We start from the raw sequence: 15402 nt of genomic DNA, 5'->3' as shown, positions 1-15402 counted from the left end.
TGACTGGGAGCAAATTGCTTGGCTTCTCTGAATCACATTTCCTTTACACCTAAGAATGGGGGTAAGCATGCTTCCTCCACAGGGCTAAGTGGAGAATTGAAGGAGATAACATGCCAGTAATGCCACAGGGCCCTGCATACACATATGGTTTTTTTTTTTTAAGATTTTATTTATTTATCATTTATCTTAGAGTGGAAGGGAAGGAGAGAGAGAGAGAGAAATATCAATGTATGGTTGCCTCTTGTGTGTCTCCTGCCAGGGGCCGGGAACTGGCCTGCAACCCAGGCATGTGCCCTGACTGGGAATCGAACCGCGATCGTGTGGTTCGCAGGCCCACGCTCAATCCACTGAGCTACACCAGCCAGGGCCATACACATATGTTTTAATACGTGTTTTTTCCTCTACTTCCACTTCTCTGCTGACTGCACAAGTCACTGAACTTCACTGCATCTGTTCCTTGTCTCTAAAACGGGGAGATAATGGGGGTTACTGTGAGGAGTGAATGAGATCATGTAAAAACACTGTATGAACTCCACAGCACTGTTAGTTATTAATGAACCAGGATTTGAGCACTTTTAACAGAATAGACCCAAGTATTTTGTAGAGTTGCTCTTTGCTGTGTTCATACCAAACCACATGACTTCATTCTGCACCTAAACATAATTTTGATGAGGAACCATGCAAGGCAAGAGTGAACACAAAGATTAATAACACTATATCTCCATCATTTTGCTTGCCTCGTTCTGCCCAGATAGCATCACAGTCTGTTTGAACTAAAAATACCGTCGTGATTGCTAGTCTAGCCCCTGCTGTTTATGGCTTTCTCCAGATCACACTCAGGAGGGGCCATTCTCTAATCTGTGATCCCAGTAGCACTGATGCTTTGGGTGGCTGTACCCTGGCTAACCTGTGTTCTGCCTCCAGCCTAGCACCCGGAAAGCATAGCATCGCCCAAGGTTGGGCAATGTCGTGAAACTGAGTGGGCAATTTCCCTGCTGTTGAGGACGGTCCTCCATCTGAGAGTTCAAGTCTCTCTAGAGGCTTAATTTTCACCTAAAGGACTCCACGTGTAACAGATTTCATTGTCCCCATTTCACAGGTAAATAAATTCAGGCTTTGAGTATAACTTGCTCAGGGTCTTCTTTCTGCCACATCCCACTACCTCTTCCGAAAATTGTCTGCCCAAATATGTCACCCAGTTTTGTATTGTGTTTTCTTTTCTTGTCAATTTCCAGTTTAACTATGTATGTGTATATATATTCTGTATATTAATTTTTTGTGAGGCAATATAGTGTAATGCTTTGGAGCACAAGTAATGGAGTATGAATGTAGTTTAAATTGTGGGACTACCACTTACTGACTTCAAGCGATTCACTTAGCGTCTTTGTGCCTTGGTGTTTTTTTCTTTTTTATTAAATTTATTGGGGTGACATTAGTTAATAAAATGTGCCTCTGTCTGTTCATTTGTAAAATGGGGAATAATAGTCCTCTCACCTTCAAATTGCTGTGAAGATTAAATGCGCTAAAGATGTAAAATGCTTAGAACAGAGCCTGGGAACTTAGTAAGTGTTCTTTAAATATTAGTCATTATTATCACGCATTTTTTTTCTAGAACTAGGTAGGACCTTCCTAAGTTAAATGTCCTGCATCCTTTTCAGACTTCTCCCCCAATTCTGCTTACCCTCCAGCCGTGCCCCCAGACCACCCGCGCTCTCCTGGCCTGCTTGCCTTTGCCCTACTGTAACCTCCATCGAAATGCTCCTTCTGCATCTTTGGCCTGGAATGTGTTCCAAGGCCTGACTGCAGGCCTCCACCCCTTTCATGAGCCTTACTGGGCTGCTGCTGTCAGGAATAAACCCAGCCTCTTTCATATCACCCTCTTCACGGGAAAGTACTAGAAGTCCTAGAGAGGAACTGCTGAAGGGAAGAAACAGGTCATGGTCAAGTTGGATTCCTCTGCAAGGCCTGACACTGTGCCTAGCACCCAGCGGGGGCCCAAACCCCATTTGCTAAATTGCCTTAAGCACATCATCTATCTCTTATTAGCACAGGCTGACCAGCCTAGCCCATTTTCTACATGCCTCTAAATAGGTGAGAGCTGAGATCCCCAATGTTGTATCTCAAACACAGCGTGTCACACAGGAAGAAGCCACAAAAGTGGTCTCCCTCTGGGGAAACTCTGAAGCAGCTCAGCATAATGCAGGCCAGGGACCACCAAGCCTACCTTTTGTGATACCTCCAATTTTCTCTGTGACCTCAGGCAGGCCTCCCTCCTGCCTTCCTGCCACATGACAGTCCAGCTGGGGAGAGACTGGCATTTTGCCATCATCCTTAGTCATCTTCTATGAGCGCTGGTGGGGAGAAGGGTCGGAATAAAATATAGATCCTGTTCATGATGATTAGATATTCTGGTAGTGGGAATAACACAGATTTTAAAATGTCACAGGACAAAGTACAACCAGTGTTTCGAGAATGGAACCGATAAAGTCCTGAGGGAGTCCAGAAAAGGGTTCCCTAGGAGGTTATCTGGGTGATTTCTAAATCCATTCTTAGCAAAAATTGGGAAAGACATCATGGAAAAAGTAGTATTTGAATCAGTGTTTGAAAGATTTTAGACAGATAAAGAAGGAAAAACGTCTGGCAGTGAGAGAGAAGTGCCCTATGAGCAGTCAACATCACGTGCCCCAAGAATGAGGAAAGGTGAAGCAGGTACAAGAGAGCACTGGTCAGGGCCTGGGTTTTTCCGTCAGTACTGAGGTGGCTGGATCAATGGGCTCTGGGCCCTTCGAGCCCTGGTAGTCTGTGACTCCATTTGTTTGTAGCCCACATGTGTCCACACTGGATTCTAGGCCCGGCTTCATCTCTCTCTTTCCTCTGCCATCCTGCCTCCACGTTGGTGTAAACTCCTGGGATCCAAAGTAGCCTTAGGATCAGCTTGAGAAAAATACAATTAACAAGTTAAATCTGTTTTCCTAAGTAAACCCACATCACATTTGATTGTCTATTGTGTTGAAATCCTTCATCCTTGCCCACCAGAGATGACAGCATGAACCGAATTCTAAATTTCCAGATCAGGACCGTCTCTGTGTCTCCCACTGGGCCAAAAACAGAGCCAGCACCCAGTGAAACCTTCCTGTTAGAATGACTATTTTGTCCAATGATCTTTCAGCTGCAAATCTGCTGCCCTTCAGAAAAGTCAAAACCTCTGGTCACCACACACATAGCCAGAAGTCATTGCAAGGGCTGGTGACATGTTTCTGTCCCTAGGCAAGTACAGGAGACAGGGATAAGCCTTCCTCCTATGTTGGAACCTAAGGACAGTCCCTTCTTAATGAAGAGCCTGCTCCGGAGAGGCAATAGGAAATAGAGCAACCCAGAGGACCCCAGCTCAAAACCAGGCTGCTTACTAGCTGTGTGGCCTTGGGTAAGTTGCTTAACTTATAAAAATTTACAAAAATTGGGGTAGTCAGGGAGGAACCAACAAAACAAAAAATGTTATCTCTCTTAAAGAGTTATTGTGAAGATATTGTGAGAATTAGAGATAAAATACATTTAAATTGCCTAACATAAAAGAGGTCTCAATAAATGACAGATTATCATTAATCTTGTTGTTGTTCTGCTGTGGCAGAGCTATGAAGACCCTGGGGTAAACAGATGTAAAGCATAAGGTTGTCACCCCTCCTGCAGCAGACAGACAGAAACATCACCTACGATGTAAGACAAAATGAAGTAAGTGCTCCAAGAATAAAATCAGAGGACTGAGAAGTTCTGCCTCAGGTTATGTAAGGCCTCATGGAGGAGGACACTTGTAAATCTAGTTTAAAAGGCAAAAGAGGAGATGGATGTCCATAGCAGAGGAGGGGACTCGTGCAGACCAGGCAGAGGAGACAGCAGGACCAAATGAAAAGAGCTATGAAAACCCACAAACAGCTTGGAACTCTGGGGAAAATTAAGAGAGGTAGAAAAAGGGTGGTGGGTTCATTGACTTTCACCTTGAGCACAGGTGGGCTGTGGTCAGGGAGCACTGCTCCCTTTTGAGAAAAGACCCCTCTGTGCCTGCTCCTCCCCTCCCCAATACACAGTGTGCCCAGCCCAGCCAAGGTATGATGACAAGCCCTCATTCAAGAGCCCCATTCACATAGACAGGGAGCTGATCCAGGCCTGACTTCCAGAACAGCAAATACATCTGGCCTGCATCTGAGCTGGGTCCAAAACTTCTCGCTGAGGCCAAGACAGCCAGTGAGGATGCTGGTGAAAAGCATGCCAGGAAACTCCCATAGGAGCCGCGTGGATCTACTCAGGTCTGGTAGAAATTAAAAGCTATTAGCAACAGGGCTGGATTTATCTTTACATCTAATAACTTGCATGGTAATGGTGATGATGCAGTTGGGAAATTAAACCACACTTGGCTGTGCTGGAGGCCTTAATTTTATGTTCGTGCACAGTCCTTTGCCCTATTACCCCCATGCCACCTGCTCAGAAGAACCAGTTCCCCTCCAGACCAAGTCCCTGGGAGAGAAGGAAGGGGTAGGAGTCTGGGTGATCACAGGTGAATGGCTCTGTGCTTTTGCCCACACATCTTTAAATAGCCTGATAGAAGGAAGATGACCAGCTTGAGAGAGAGGAAATGGGTTGCAGAAAGGGGCAGGTGTAGGGAAAGGTAGCACTTTGGGGATGTCTCTCTAGCCTCTACAAACCCTGGGAAAAGCACAGCCAAAAAGCAGCTTAGAGTTTCAGTAGCCAGCTCCCAGGGCTTACCTGCCCCTCCCAATTGTGGGCAGCTGGGAAGGCTAACCTGTGAGCAAATTCCCAACTCACAGAGCTTGTTTAGGCCCCAAGCCTTTAATTCCTTCCAAAAAGCCCTTCAGAGAAAATCACTGAAGGCCAGGCCCTTCATTCACAGGGGCCCATACCCACCCCTCACTCTGCCAAAGAAGATGTCTCCTGGGGCCTGATTGACCCACATCAACGTCTATCCCTCCTCCTGTTCTCTAGCACCTGGTCCTGCTGGCCCTGTGCTTGGTGAAGAATCTGAGCCCAGCCCTGCTGATTGAGAGATCAAAGTGGACACCATTCTTCCTTCTCCAGAAGCCTGGGAAGGGACATAGCCAGGGCTCCAGGTCCTTCCTTAACTTCAAGGCAACCTAATCATTAGATCCGCCCCCATGGTGGTTGCCTTCCAACCTCCCACCCAACACAATCAGGCACACACTTGGTACAGTGTGAGTATGAATGGCAGAGAATCCTATTTTATAAAACAAAAATCAATAAAGAATTTGCATTTCCAAAACTAAAGCATGACACATGTGGACCCAAGTTCTAGCCCCTCAGCTACAGAGCCTGGTCAAAGCAAAACCCCACTCTCTCTGGTTCTCATGGATTCCTCCGGGAGGGTGTTAGATGAATTCATGTGCTCTGGGAAGTCTGTCCTTGGATCTAAAATGTGCTGTGGAGAGGTCTAGAATGGTAATGGTGGGGCTGGAGGTGTGGGCAGGTGAGGAAAATTCTCCAAAGCTAAAGGGAAGAAAGGGTCCTACAGAACCAAAGTTTAACAGAGCCCTGCAGATTAGCATCAAGCCCACTTCCCTGATAATTATGCCCTTTGGGGCCGCTAGCCCAGTCCTAACATGAAAGGCAGCCCTGAAGCACAAGCTACAAGGGCCATTGAGGGGAAACTCACTGCCTCCAGTTCCTAAGCACAGGAGCTAAATTAATTTCATTCTCCCTTCTCTGAGCTGGGTTGCTCATTACCCCACGCTCATTTCTCACTGTTATTTCAGTGCCTCTGTCTACACTGTTCCCGTATCCTTCAGAACTCTCCCAATCATGCAACTAACTATACATTCTCTGAACACTTAGTAAGTATTTGCCCTGGGTGTACTAGGTGGTGCACTAGAAGCCAGAGAGTAAGGACAAAACAATTCAGTTCCCACCCTCTGGAAGCTCTGTCTAGTGGGAAACATAGACCCTATTTCATGAAAATACATACACCACAACAGGAAACAGCGACACAGAGGGGAACACTCCCTTTGACCTACTATTAATTGTCATAGCTACAGCCCATCCTATGTGTCATTTTACATATGTAAACTCACTTCATTCTTCCGAGATCAGACGAGATCGACACGTTCAGGGTGGTATAGCCGTAGACTCATTTCATTCTTAATTGAACCCTACAGGTAGTTAATCATCATCCCTATTTTATTACAGTTAGGGAAACTGAGGCTCCAAGGTGGTGAATAACTTGCCCAGATGGTAAGCAATAGAGTGAGTTTCAAGCCCAGACAGTCTGGTTCTAGATTCTAGACAATCATTCCACTCAATTCAGTTCCTAAAAGCCTTCACTAAAAACCACCACTGATTTTCTTTCCCCTTCAGGAGCCCAAGGGCCTCATCCCCTGCATCAGAGAAGCTTCCAATGTAATACTTTCTTGGCTACATGAATGCAGGCACCAGGAGGCAGTTCTATGTAGGGTTAAGTACACAGGTTGAGAAAACAGACCTGGATTCAAGCCTGGCCATGCTACCAGATTGTGACCCAGAAGAAGTTACTTTACTTCTTTGAGCTTTGGTTTCCTCTTTCATGAAGTAGAGGGGGGAAATAGACTTATGGATATTTTGTAAGGATAAAATCAGATCATACATGAAAGTTTCTTAGCCCAGTGCCTGGCATATAATAAGCACTCAAAATTTCTTCTCCTCCTCCCCCTTCACCTTCTTCTTTTATCCTTCTCCTTATTATTATTACTGTAATTAATATAGCTCTTAATCCATAAACACAAGTGTATAAGAAATACCACAGTTCTTTTCTACCATTTTCAGTGTCACTCAGGACATTCAGTCTACATCATTACTGGGGCTTCCCCAGAGAGTTGGCAGTGTCCAGGGCCTCTCTGGCCCTCACCAGCCCAGTGTCCCTGCCTGCACGATCCATTTGGCTCTTGGGCTGTGCACCTCATGCCTCATCTAGACACAGTGACCCGGCCTCTTAGTCCTGGATGCTGTGGAGCTGCACACAGCCATCCCAGTGGGGTGCGACCACTTTCTACAGCACCTCTTCCTCCCTGGTGTTCATCTGTCTCTCGTGTGTTTGCTGCTGTTAGAAGCAAGGCTCTCCTCCCCAGCCAGCCTACCCATCCTAACCTTTCCATTCACTGTAGTTTTACAAAAGGCAGGAAGAGCAGCTGGCTGTCTTCAAGAAGCTTCAGATTCCTGTCCCACTACAAGTTCTGAGGCCAGGAGAAAATAATGGCCTGACCATCTGCTTGGAAGTAAGAGAAGGAAAAAGTGCTATGAACAAAACACAAATTAACATCTCAAAAGTATCCTGCTACTATAGCTATAAATGTGCTTAAGCATTAGTTCTAGCTATACACTGGAACCACTGGAGGAGCTTCACAACTGCTGGGGCCCGGGTTCCACTCCTAGACATGGTGCCTTGACAGGGGGCTTGGCCCACACACTGGTGGATCTAAAAGAACTCACTGTATACACATGTTGCTGTGCTGTGCTGGGGTTTACACTGACTGATGGATACTTGAAACTTGAAAATAAATAAATATACAAACAAACAGAGAGTTCACTGTGGTCTCCAGCGTGTCACAGGATTAAGGACCCCTGCTTTACAGGTTCCACGCATAAAATCTGTCTTCCCCAACTAACCTGATAACCTGGAGCAACTCCGAATCATTTCATATGACTATGATATGAGACATCAATGCTGAAATGGCACCCAGAGAGCATCAGGTCAAGTTTCTCCATTTTACAGAAAGGAAAACCAAGGTCCTTGGTAGAGAAAGAAAGAAAAGGTAGCAGAGCCTCTGCAATGTGCCAGGATGAAGGGAAAGGTGCCGGAACAAAGGGGAAAAACCACAGTTTCACAACTGGAGGCCCAGAGGCATCTTGAGGACTTGAGGTCCTCTCTTGGGATTTCTAGACTTGTTTTCCTATGGAAGGAACAGCCCTGAATAGGAAAAAGGGATTAATAACGGAGGACTCGCAATCACAGCAGCTTTAACAAGGTGAATCTACAAAGTTTAACCTCTTCTCTCAATGCAGGCAAGGAGTAAGTCCAGCTAGAATTCTGATGGAGATGGAGTCTTTAGCTAACTCATGAAAAGAAGTCCCATGTTGTCAGGCAAAAAATTAACGACAAACACGGCCCACAAACCAGCCTGTTAGCCTACTCCCTCCACAACTGTGCACAGATAAGGTACTTCCAGCTTTGACTCCAATCCGTAAGAGCAAGGACAAGAAAAGACCCAGGGGTCAGCAAGGAGGGGTATCACTCCTTTGAGAAATGTCACACATCCAGCAGAGGCTGTTGGCCACCCCACACAAAGATGTACTGAGCTGAGGTCAAAGACACTTTTTTTCCGCCAAAGCATCACCAGAGCAATAACAAACTGCTCACCAGAACCAACCTCATGATCTCAGTGAGTTCCACACAATGGACTCAGCACCTCTACTTTCTCACTTTCCTGATCCAGCACCTCTGTCTGTCATGGCCCCACAGTTCTTTCTTACCTGGGATGATGGAGACAGTGTCCTTCTCCCAGGACACAACACTAACATATTCCTGCACTGAAGAGGGGATGAGGCACTTGAAGACAGCCATGTTTCCACGCATTGACCTTTGATCCTCCACCCGGACGGTGTAGGGTTCCCTGAAAACTGCAGAGAGATGGGGGGCAGGGAAGAAGACAGTATCACAAGGCTCAATTGTGACATGGTCAGGCACCCAAGAAAGCCAGCTCAACCCCCTCAGGACCCCAAGGCCTCAGTCTCCATCACCTCTTGCCCACCTCCCACTTACCCAACCCTGAAGTCCCATGATCTTACTCCTGCTCTGCTGAGGAACCCACTCTCCCTCTGAAATAACCAGCCTTCCTTCATAGGTCATCAATTCAGCACCTAAGCTTTCCAACTTCAGTGAGTAGTAACACACTATAAGAAATTGGAAGACCCAGGGGGCAGCACCTAACCCTGCAGTGTGATCACATTCAACAAGGGGATGTTTGAGTAATAAGGAAATTGGCTAGAATTCATCTAAGGAGACCAAACTTGATTTCCTACATTATTCCTGAGCCCAGGTGGCAAGAGTCTTGGGCACAGTGACCATAGACTGGGCATAGATTGGGCATGGATTGCAAAAATAAAAACTGATGCCTGATCTAACAGCAGATTTTTGTGCCACTCAGTGTGAAAAGCAGTTGAGGAACGTGGTATGTAGAAGCAGAACTGGAGGGCTTGGTGGTTTTGCTAGAGAGAATACTTATAACTGTCTTTGTTTCTGAAAAAGCTGAATGCAGAGACACAAATAATCTCTAGGATCCTCCAAAACAAAGCTTCCTAGCTTTCTCTCCACTCCTGACACTGCCTACACCTGAACCCCAGACTTGCCCCTGCTTTCAGAAGTGTCCCTCTTCCCATAGTGCAATAGAGGCTACCACTTGGGTCCCAGGGCTGTTTTGTGGGATGCTATTACCTGCCACCACTCTACGAGTCGGGTGTTGTGAAACCCAGCCTTCAGGGTAGGGCTGGGGGGCTTGGCTTACCCTCTCCCTTGCCCTCTTCTGCTTGGCCTCCCCCAGGGGCTCACTCCATTCTTCCACCCCTGCTCTGCCAAGTACAGCTGAAGTACCCAGAGCCCTACTGCCTACTCACCTTGTTCCTCAGCAGGCACCTGGGCAGTGTGCCCTCCTGCTTTCCCTGCCATGGTTGCCAGGGTGACACTCGGAGCCCAGCAGCCCCTCTGGCTCCATCAAAAGCCTCTGAATTGGTTACATTTCCAGTCACTGGCCCTGCCCAGCCCTTCCCAAGTCTTCATTATTTCCCATCTCTGTTTTCTGGCTGTGATGGGAAGAAATACAGTTGAGGTGGAAGAGAGAAGGGTGGAGGAAGGCACTGCCAGCTGGCTTTGTGAATCTGTGTTTCACTCCTCTGTAGGTTTGGGCATGGCACTGCCTGCAGATGTGGGGAACTCAGAGGGGAGACTAAGGGAAGCTGACTCTGAGGGAAGAAGAGGAGAAGGGGGCTAGGGTTTGGGCGGACACCACCCAGGACAGATCAAGGGAGCCAGCAGAGGCCAGTGGTTAAGAGCGTCAAATAAGCAGGCTCTGCCCCCTCCACCTCTGAGTAGCTGTGTGCCCTGGGCAAGAACTAGTTACCCTTTAGGAGCCTCAGCTTCCTCATCTGGTAAAGAAAATTAACAACAACAACAGCGGCACATAGAAGCCTGGCACATGGAAGGCACAACAATGTTGTGTGTCACTATAGCTACATCTGGCTATGTGCCCTTGGGCAAGTGTCTTAACCTCTCTGTCTCAGTCCTCTCATTTGTAAGAAATGCTTTATAAAATTATTGTGAAAACTCCATCCTAACCCAATGAAAGGTATGTAATAGAAAACATGACATCTCTTCCTCTTAGCCTGTGGAGGCCAAAACTGGGCTTCAAATCCTGGCCTTAGCCCTCCCAGCCGGGTACCTGGTATTTTCATTAGGGGAACAGAGCAAAGGACCTACTTCTGAAAAACGATTGTATGGGAAGCCCCACAGCTGATGCTTTGAGCACGGGCTAGGGTTCTAACAGCTCACTCTCTCCCCCCAGAAAAATAGGATGAAGATCAGTTCTTTAATTAAGAACTCTTACCCCTCCACATTCCCTATACACACAGGTTCCCAGCTACTTGGAAACTTGTACTCGTGAGAGGTACTCCTGAGCCAGAAAGATCCAGGGAGTCAGAGATCTTGCAGGATCTGTCACTAGGCATGTGGGTTGGGAGCGTTCTCCAGAGCCTGCTTTCCTCTGCCAGGAAAGATGGTGCGTCCCAGGCCTGGTGCCAACACAGTGAGCTGGCTAGAATTCCACCTGTCCTCTCCGACCCAAAAAGCTCTCCTAAGAAAATCCTGTCCCTATATCAGTGTTTTGTCACTGTTCAAGTGCACCTCACAACTGACGACAATGTGCCGGCAGAGCATGACGCCCCAGTTAGGCTGAGCTGAGCTAAGGTGTTCCATGCCTTCAGACCTAACTCAAAGAAATGAGGCTGTCTGTTGTCTTTAAAGAGACCATCTGAGAAGCCCTCACTTCATTGACTCCATCGACTCTTCCAAAGACCAAACTCTTTCACTGCTAAAAAGATCTTCATCACGAATTTCACCTAAATGTCTGTTCTCATGAGATATATTATAATCGAATGTCCATCAGCAATGGAACAGATAAAGTCAGTACAGTTGAACAGCAGATGACAGCATAACAAAGAATGAGTGACCTTTACTATGCAAAGCAGTAGGGGGTCAATCCCACAAACATGAGAGTGAGCAAAAGATTCTAAAGAATACACACTGCAGAACTCCATTTACATCAGTCACATTAGAAGTCAGGACTGTAGTTTCCCCTACAGGAACGATGACAGAAAAAGCATAGGAGGATCATCTGAGCTACTGATATTGTGTATGTTGAACTGCATACTAGTTAAACTTTCTGAAAATTTATCAAGCTGCAATATGTATAATAAATGTTCTTCTATATATACTCTATTTCAATAAAAAGTTTTAAAAAAAAAGAAAGAAAAGAAACTCAACGTTTCCCATGAGTCAAGCACTGAAATGAGCACTTCATTTAAATGGCTATCTCATTTAATGGCCCCGTGTAGTGATAAACTGGTATAACCTTTGAGGCTGAGGAAACTGAGACTCAGAAAGGTGTGTTCTCAGCCTAAGGACACACAGTAAGTGGCAGAGCTAAGATTCTAAAGAACAAAACTTTCCTTAAGGGACTGATTATATTCAAGACCCCACTCTCGCCCTCCAGAACGTTACACACAAATCTCCAAATGATGAACACTATCTGCCCCACATCAGTCCTTCTGACTGAGTTCCTCAGCAGGGGAACAGGTGGAGGTTCCCTTACCTGCTTTGACACGGATGTTGGGGCTCCGGATCTTGCCGGCAGCATTCTCCGCAGTGCAGAAGTAGTCATTGTCGTGGATAAAGCTATTGAAGGCGGAAGGGGAGAACGGGTAGAGCTGCAGCGTCCCGTTGGCGTGGACGTGCCGGATGTGCGGCACGTCATAGATGTCGTCCCCGGTGGCCAGGTACCATCGAAGGGCTGCACTGGGGGAGCCCGCGGCTGGGCAGGGCACTACCACCCCCACGGAGCTGGAAAAGGTCACCTGCTGCAAGGAGTCATTTACAAAATAGAGGCTGGTGCCGACATCTTCAGGGCGGGCTGCAGGGGAGACAAGGGGAGAGCTTCGTTAGTGGCGCTCTAATAACAGCCTCCGGGCCGGAGGCATGTAAAGTCCACACTCATGTAAGGGTCAAACGCCAGCCATTCAGTATGCACTTACTGAGTACTGACTATACACCAGGCACTGGCAAAGGAGAATAAGAAGCAGTTCCTGCCCTACAGAGGCTTCCAGCCTGGCACAGGAATGGCAAAAGTTAAAACATCTCATCTTCCGTGCAAAGCCTAGTCCATGGAGAGAGGGGGCCGCCACTGTACTATGATGGAGGGTCTGAAGCCATTGCTTAGACAATAAATATTTATTGAGCAGCTACCATACACAGGCAGCTTCACACCTATCGCTGACACCTCAGTTTATATGTACAGTCCTGAGAGGAGATGCTATCACTTCTGTTTTAAAATTTTATTTTATAGGCTGAGAATAGTTATGTGATTTGCCCAAGATGACACAGTTAATAAGCCACAGAATTGAAATTAGAAGCCATTGCACCCAAAGAAGGTTTTAATGCATTGTCTCTCATACCATAGCTGAAAGGTAAAAAGGTCTAAGACCATGTCCTAAGAGCAATGGCTGAAGGAAGTGGGAACGTTCGCCTGGAAGATAGAAGACTCTGGGAGACCTTGAGAGCTGTCTTCCACCTCTGGAGGTCAGTTTCGAAAATGCATGGCCCCAGAGGGCTGAATGAGGACCACTGTGGGTGGATACATTTGAGCTCGAGAGCAAGAGACCCACCCCTGACCCTGACATGACTGACTGTGGAACTCCCCCTCTCGGATGGTCTTTTCCTTAGTTTGTAAAATGAAGAGAGGATGGACAAGGTTGCAAGACTCCATGCATCTCTGGCATGTTGTCATTACAACACTCAAGTCACAGGGAGAACATGCTCACAATTCTAGCTACCTGGCAACAGCAGGGCCACCTCACAAGGAGGACAGCCACCTATAACCCTCATCTCAGCACAGGCCCTCCCTCCTTACTAAGGAATCGGGGTCCTCCTTCATTACTGAGCAATCAGCTCTAAACAAGTAGAGGCATATTAAAAGGAAGGGAGAGCCTGGACTCAGGTCTTCCTGCTGGAAGCCACTTCCTCTCCACCAGGTAGATCAAGGAGAAAACAAACCACTCTGCTGCTTGTTTAAAGAACATTGTAAGAGACCCAACTTGACCTCAATTTCCACAACTTTATGGGGAGGGGGAGGGCCCACATCTGGACTATATTAATATTCTTGGCTTAACTCTGAGCTGAGCCTCCAGGGAGAATATACCAGGCAGCTCATTGAGGGAGGCCATTAAGCCTCATTGGTCAGATCAATTCCCATCATCTCATAAAAAGCATGATGAAGCCATTAGCAGCAATGCTGGAAAATACACTCATGGGCTCTTTGCTGCAGTGTCAGGGGCATCCTCTCAGCAGCAAAGGCATTCACTGTTCCCACCAGGCACTGAATCTTTAGTGGCTGAAAGGGCTACTGGGGATAAGCAACAGCATTTTCTTCCCATCCTCTTCCTCACACTGCCTCCCATGTGACAGTCCGGGTATTGGCAGTGGAGCAGCGCTGCTCTTTGGAAGAAGAAAGTGGCCCACCTGGAGAACCTCAGAAGCTCAAAGGATGCCCAACTCACAATGACTGGAATATTCTCCAAGATAGTGAAATGATACCATTTCACTGATAAGAAGACTGAGGCTTAGGAAATCTCCTCTTAGGATCCACATTTACTGGGTTCCCCTTCCCCCAGCCTGCTCACCTTCTGAAAGACTTCCTTATCAAGATTCATTCAACAAATATTTGTTAAGTATTTTCTATATGCCAGGCACTGTTGTAAGCACTTTACTTATATGACATCTTTTAATCCTCCCAACAACCTTATGAAGTAGGCATTATTTTTATCTCAGATTAAAGGTGTGGAAACTGAGGCACTGAGAGATCAAAGCAACTTACCCAAAACCACACAACCAGTAAGTGAGGGCTTTGAGATGTGGATGTAGGCAATCAGAGCCCATAGTCTGACTTCCTAACCGTTAGATCATTGTAACCACCACAGTAACACAGAAGGGACTTGCACCTTCCTCAAACATCACCTGGCTACCTAATTCTATATTCATCTGCTCAGGAACAGAAATAATACAACTACATGCACACATACACATAGACTCCTCCTGGGAGGGGCCCCTTTTGGACTTGACATTTCAGATAACACTGTGGGAACAGGGTCCATCACTCTGGGGTCCTGCCTGCTTCCTGAGACAACCTAGTTAATCAGATACCCTCACCATGGCACCTTGGTGGATACTGGGAGCCAAAATCCACCAAGGAACAGAAGGACTTTACCCTGTGTCTGACAAATGAATTTAGGAAGCTCAGAAAGATTCCTGATAAAGAGGAATTCAGGAATTGTCTAATTCAAGGGACAGGGTAAGAGGGGGTTATAAGGGGAATAAATGGTAATGGGAAAAGTACAATAAAGATGAATTGTTTTTAAAAGTAAAAAAAAAAAGGAAAGAAAATATTTAAGGATAAGTATGATATAGCCCCAGTAATGATTATACCACCAGCAATAATAATAACCATCATAGATTTCACATCTGCATGACTTCCTAGGGAATGTTACTGTTATATTTACATTTTACAGTGAAGGAAATTAAGACAAAGTTAACCAACCCACCCAAAGTAACACAGAGTGTAAGTGCCGTATCTGGGATCAGACCCAACTATGCCTCACTTTCAGAGCCTGGGGATGAAACTGCTGTATTGTATGAGCCAAACCAAACCACAAAATCTGAAGCCAAACCAAACCACAAAATCCATGCTGGGTTACCCTCTCCAATATTTCTTCCATCCCTCCCTACCCCAAACACAGATTCTATCCTGGCCAGAAATCCACTCCACCCTCCCTTCCTGTAGAGACAGGCTCATCCCCAGGCCTCCCCACCTTCCATCAGAAACACTGACCATGGTGACAGCAGCTCTCCTGCACTTAGGGCCTCAGATTATGCCAGAGCCAAGGACATGGGATCCTCAGCAACTACAAATAAGTAGATTTAATTGATGAATTGACTAGGATTGTCCAGCCACCTGTCAGGGCTGATGAAAGGGCAGATTTATAGCAAAAGGAGAGAAGCCTCATATTTCTCCCACCCTGGGACACAAA

General features: G+C 46.5%; 1 protein-coding gene across 1 annotated transcript in view; it reads right to left on the bottom strand.

Moving 5' to 3' along the window:
* DSCAML1 (DS cell adhesion molecule like 1) overlaps positions 1-15402 on the bottom strand; it is a 360723-nt gene that overhangs the window by 330775 nt on the left and 14546 nt on the right. The window contains exons 2-3 of the mRNA XM_037057511.1: positions 11916-12233; positions 8527-8673 (exon numbers count right to left, since the gene is read on the bottom strand). Of these exons, the coding sequence (XP_036913406.1) occupies positions 8527-8673; positions 11916-12233 (465 nt within the window). The remainder of the gene's footprint in view (positions 1-8526; positions 8674-11915; positions 12234-15402) is intronic.

The sequence above is a fragment of the Sturnira hondurensis genome, unplaced genomic scaffold (assembly GCF_014824575.4).
Source record: "Sturnira hondurensis isolate 20B ecotype Veracruz unplaced genomic scaffold, ASM1482457v3 Scaffold0009719, whole genome shotgun sequence".
Classification (NCBI taxonomy): domain Eukaryota; kingdom Metazoa; phylum Chordata; class Mammalia; order Chiroptera; family Phyllostomidae; genus Sturnira; species Sturnira hondurensis.
Note: the sequence above shows the minus strand (reverse complement) of the source record. Positions and strands in the feature narration are given on the sequence as shown.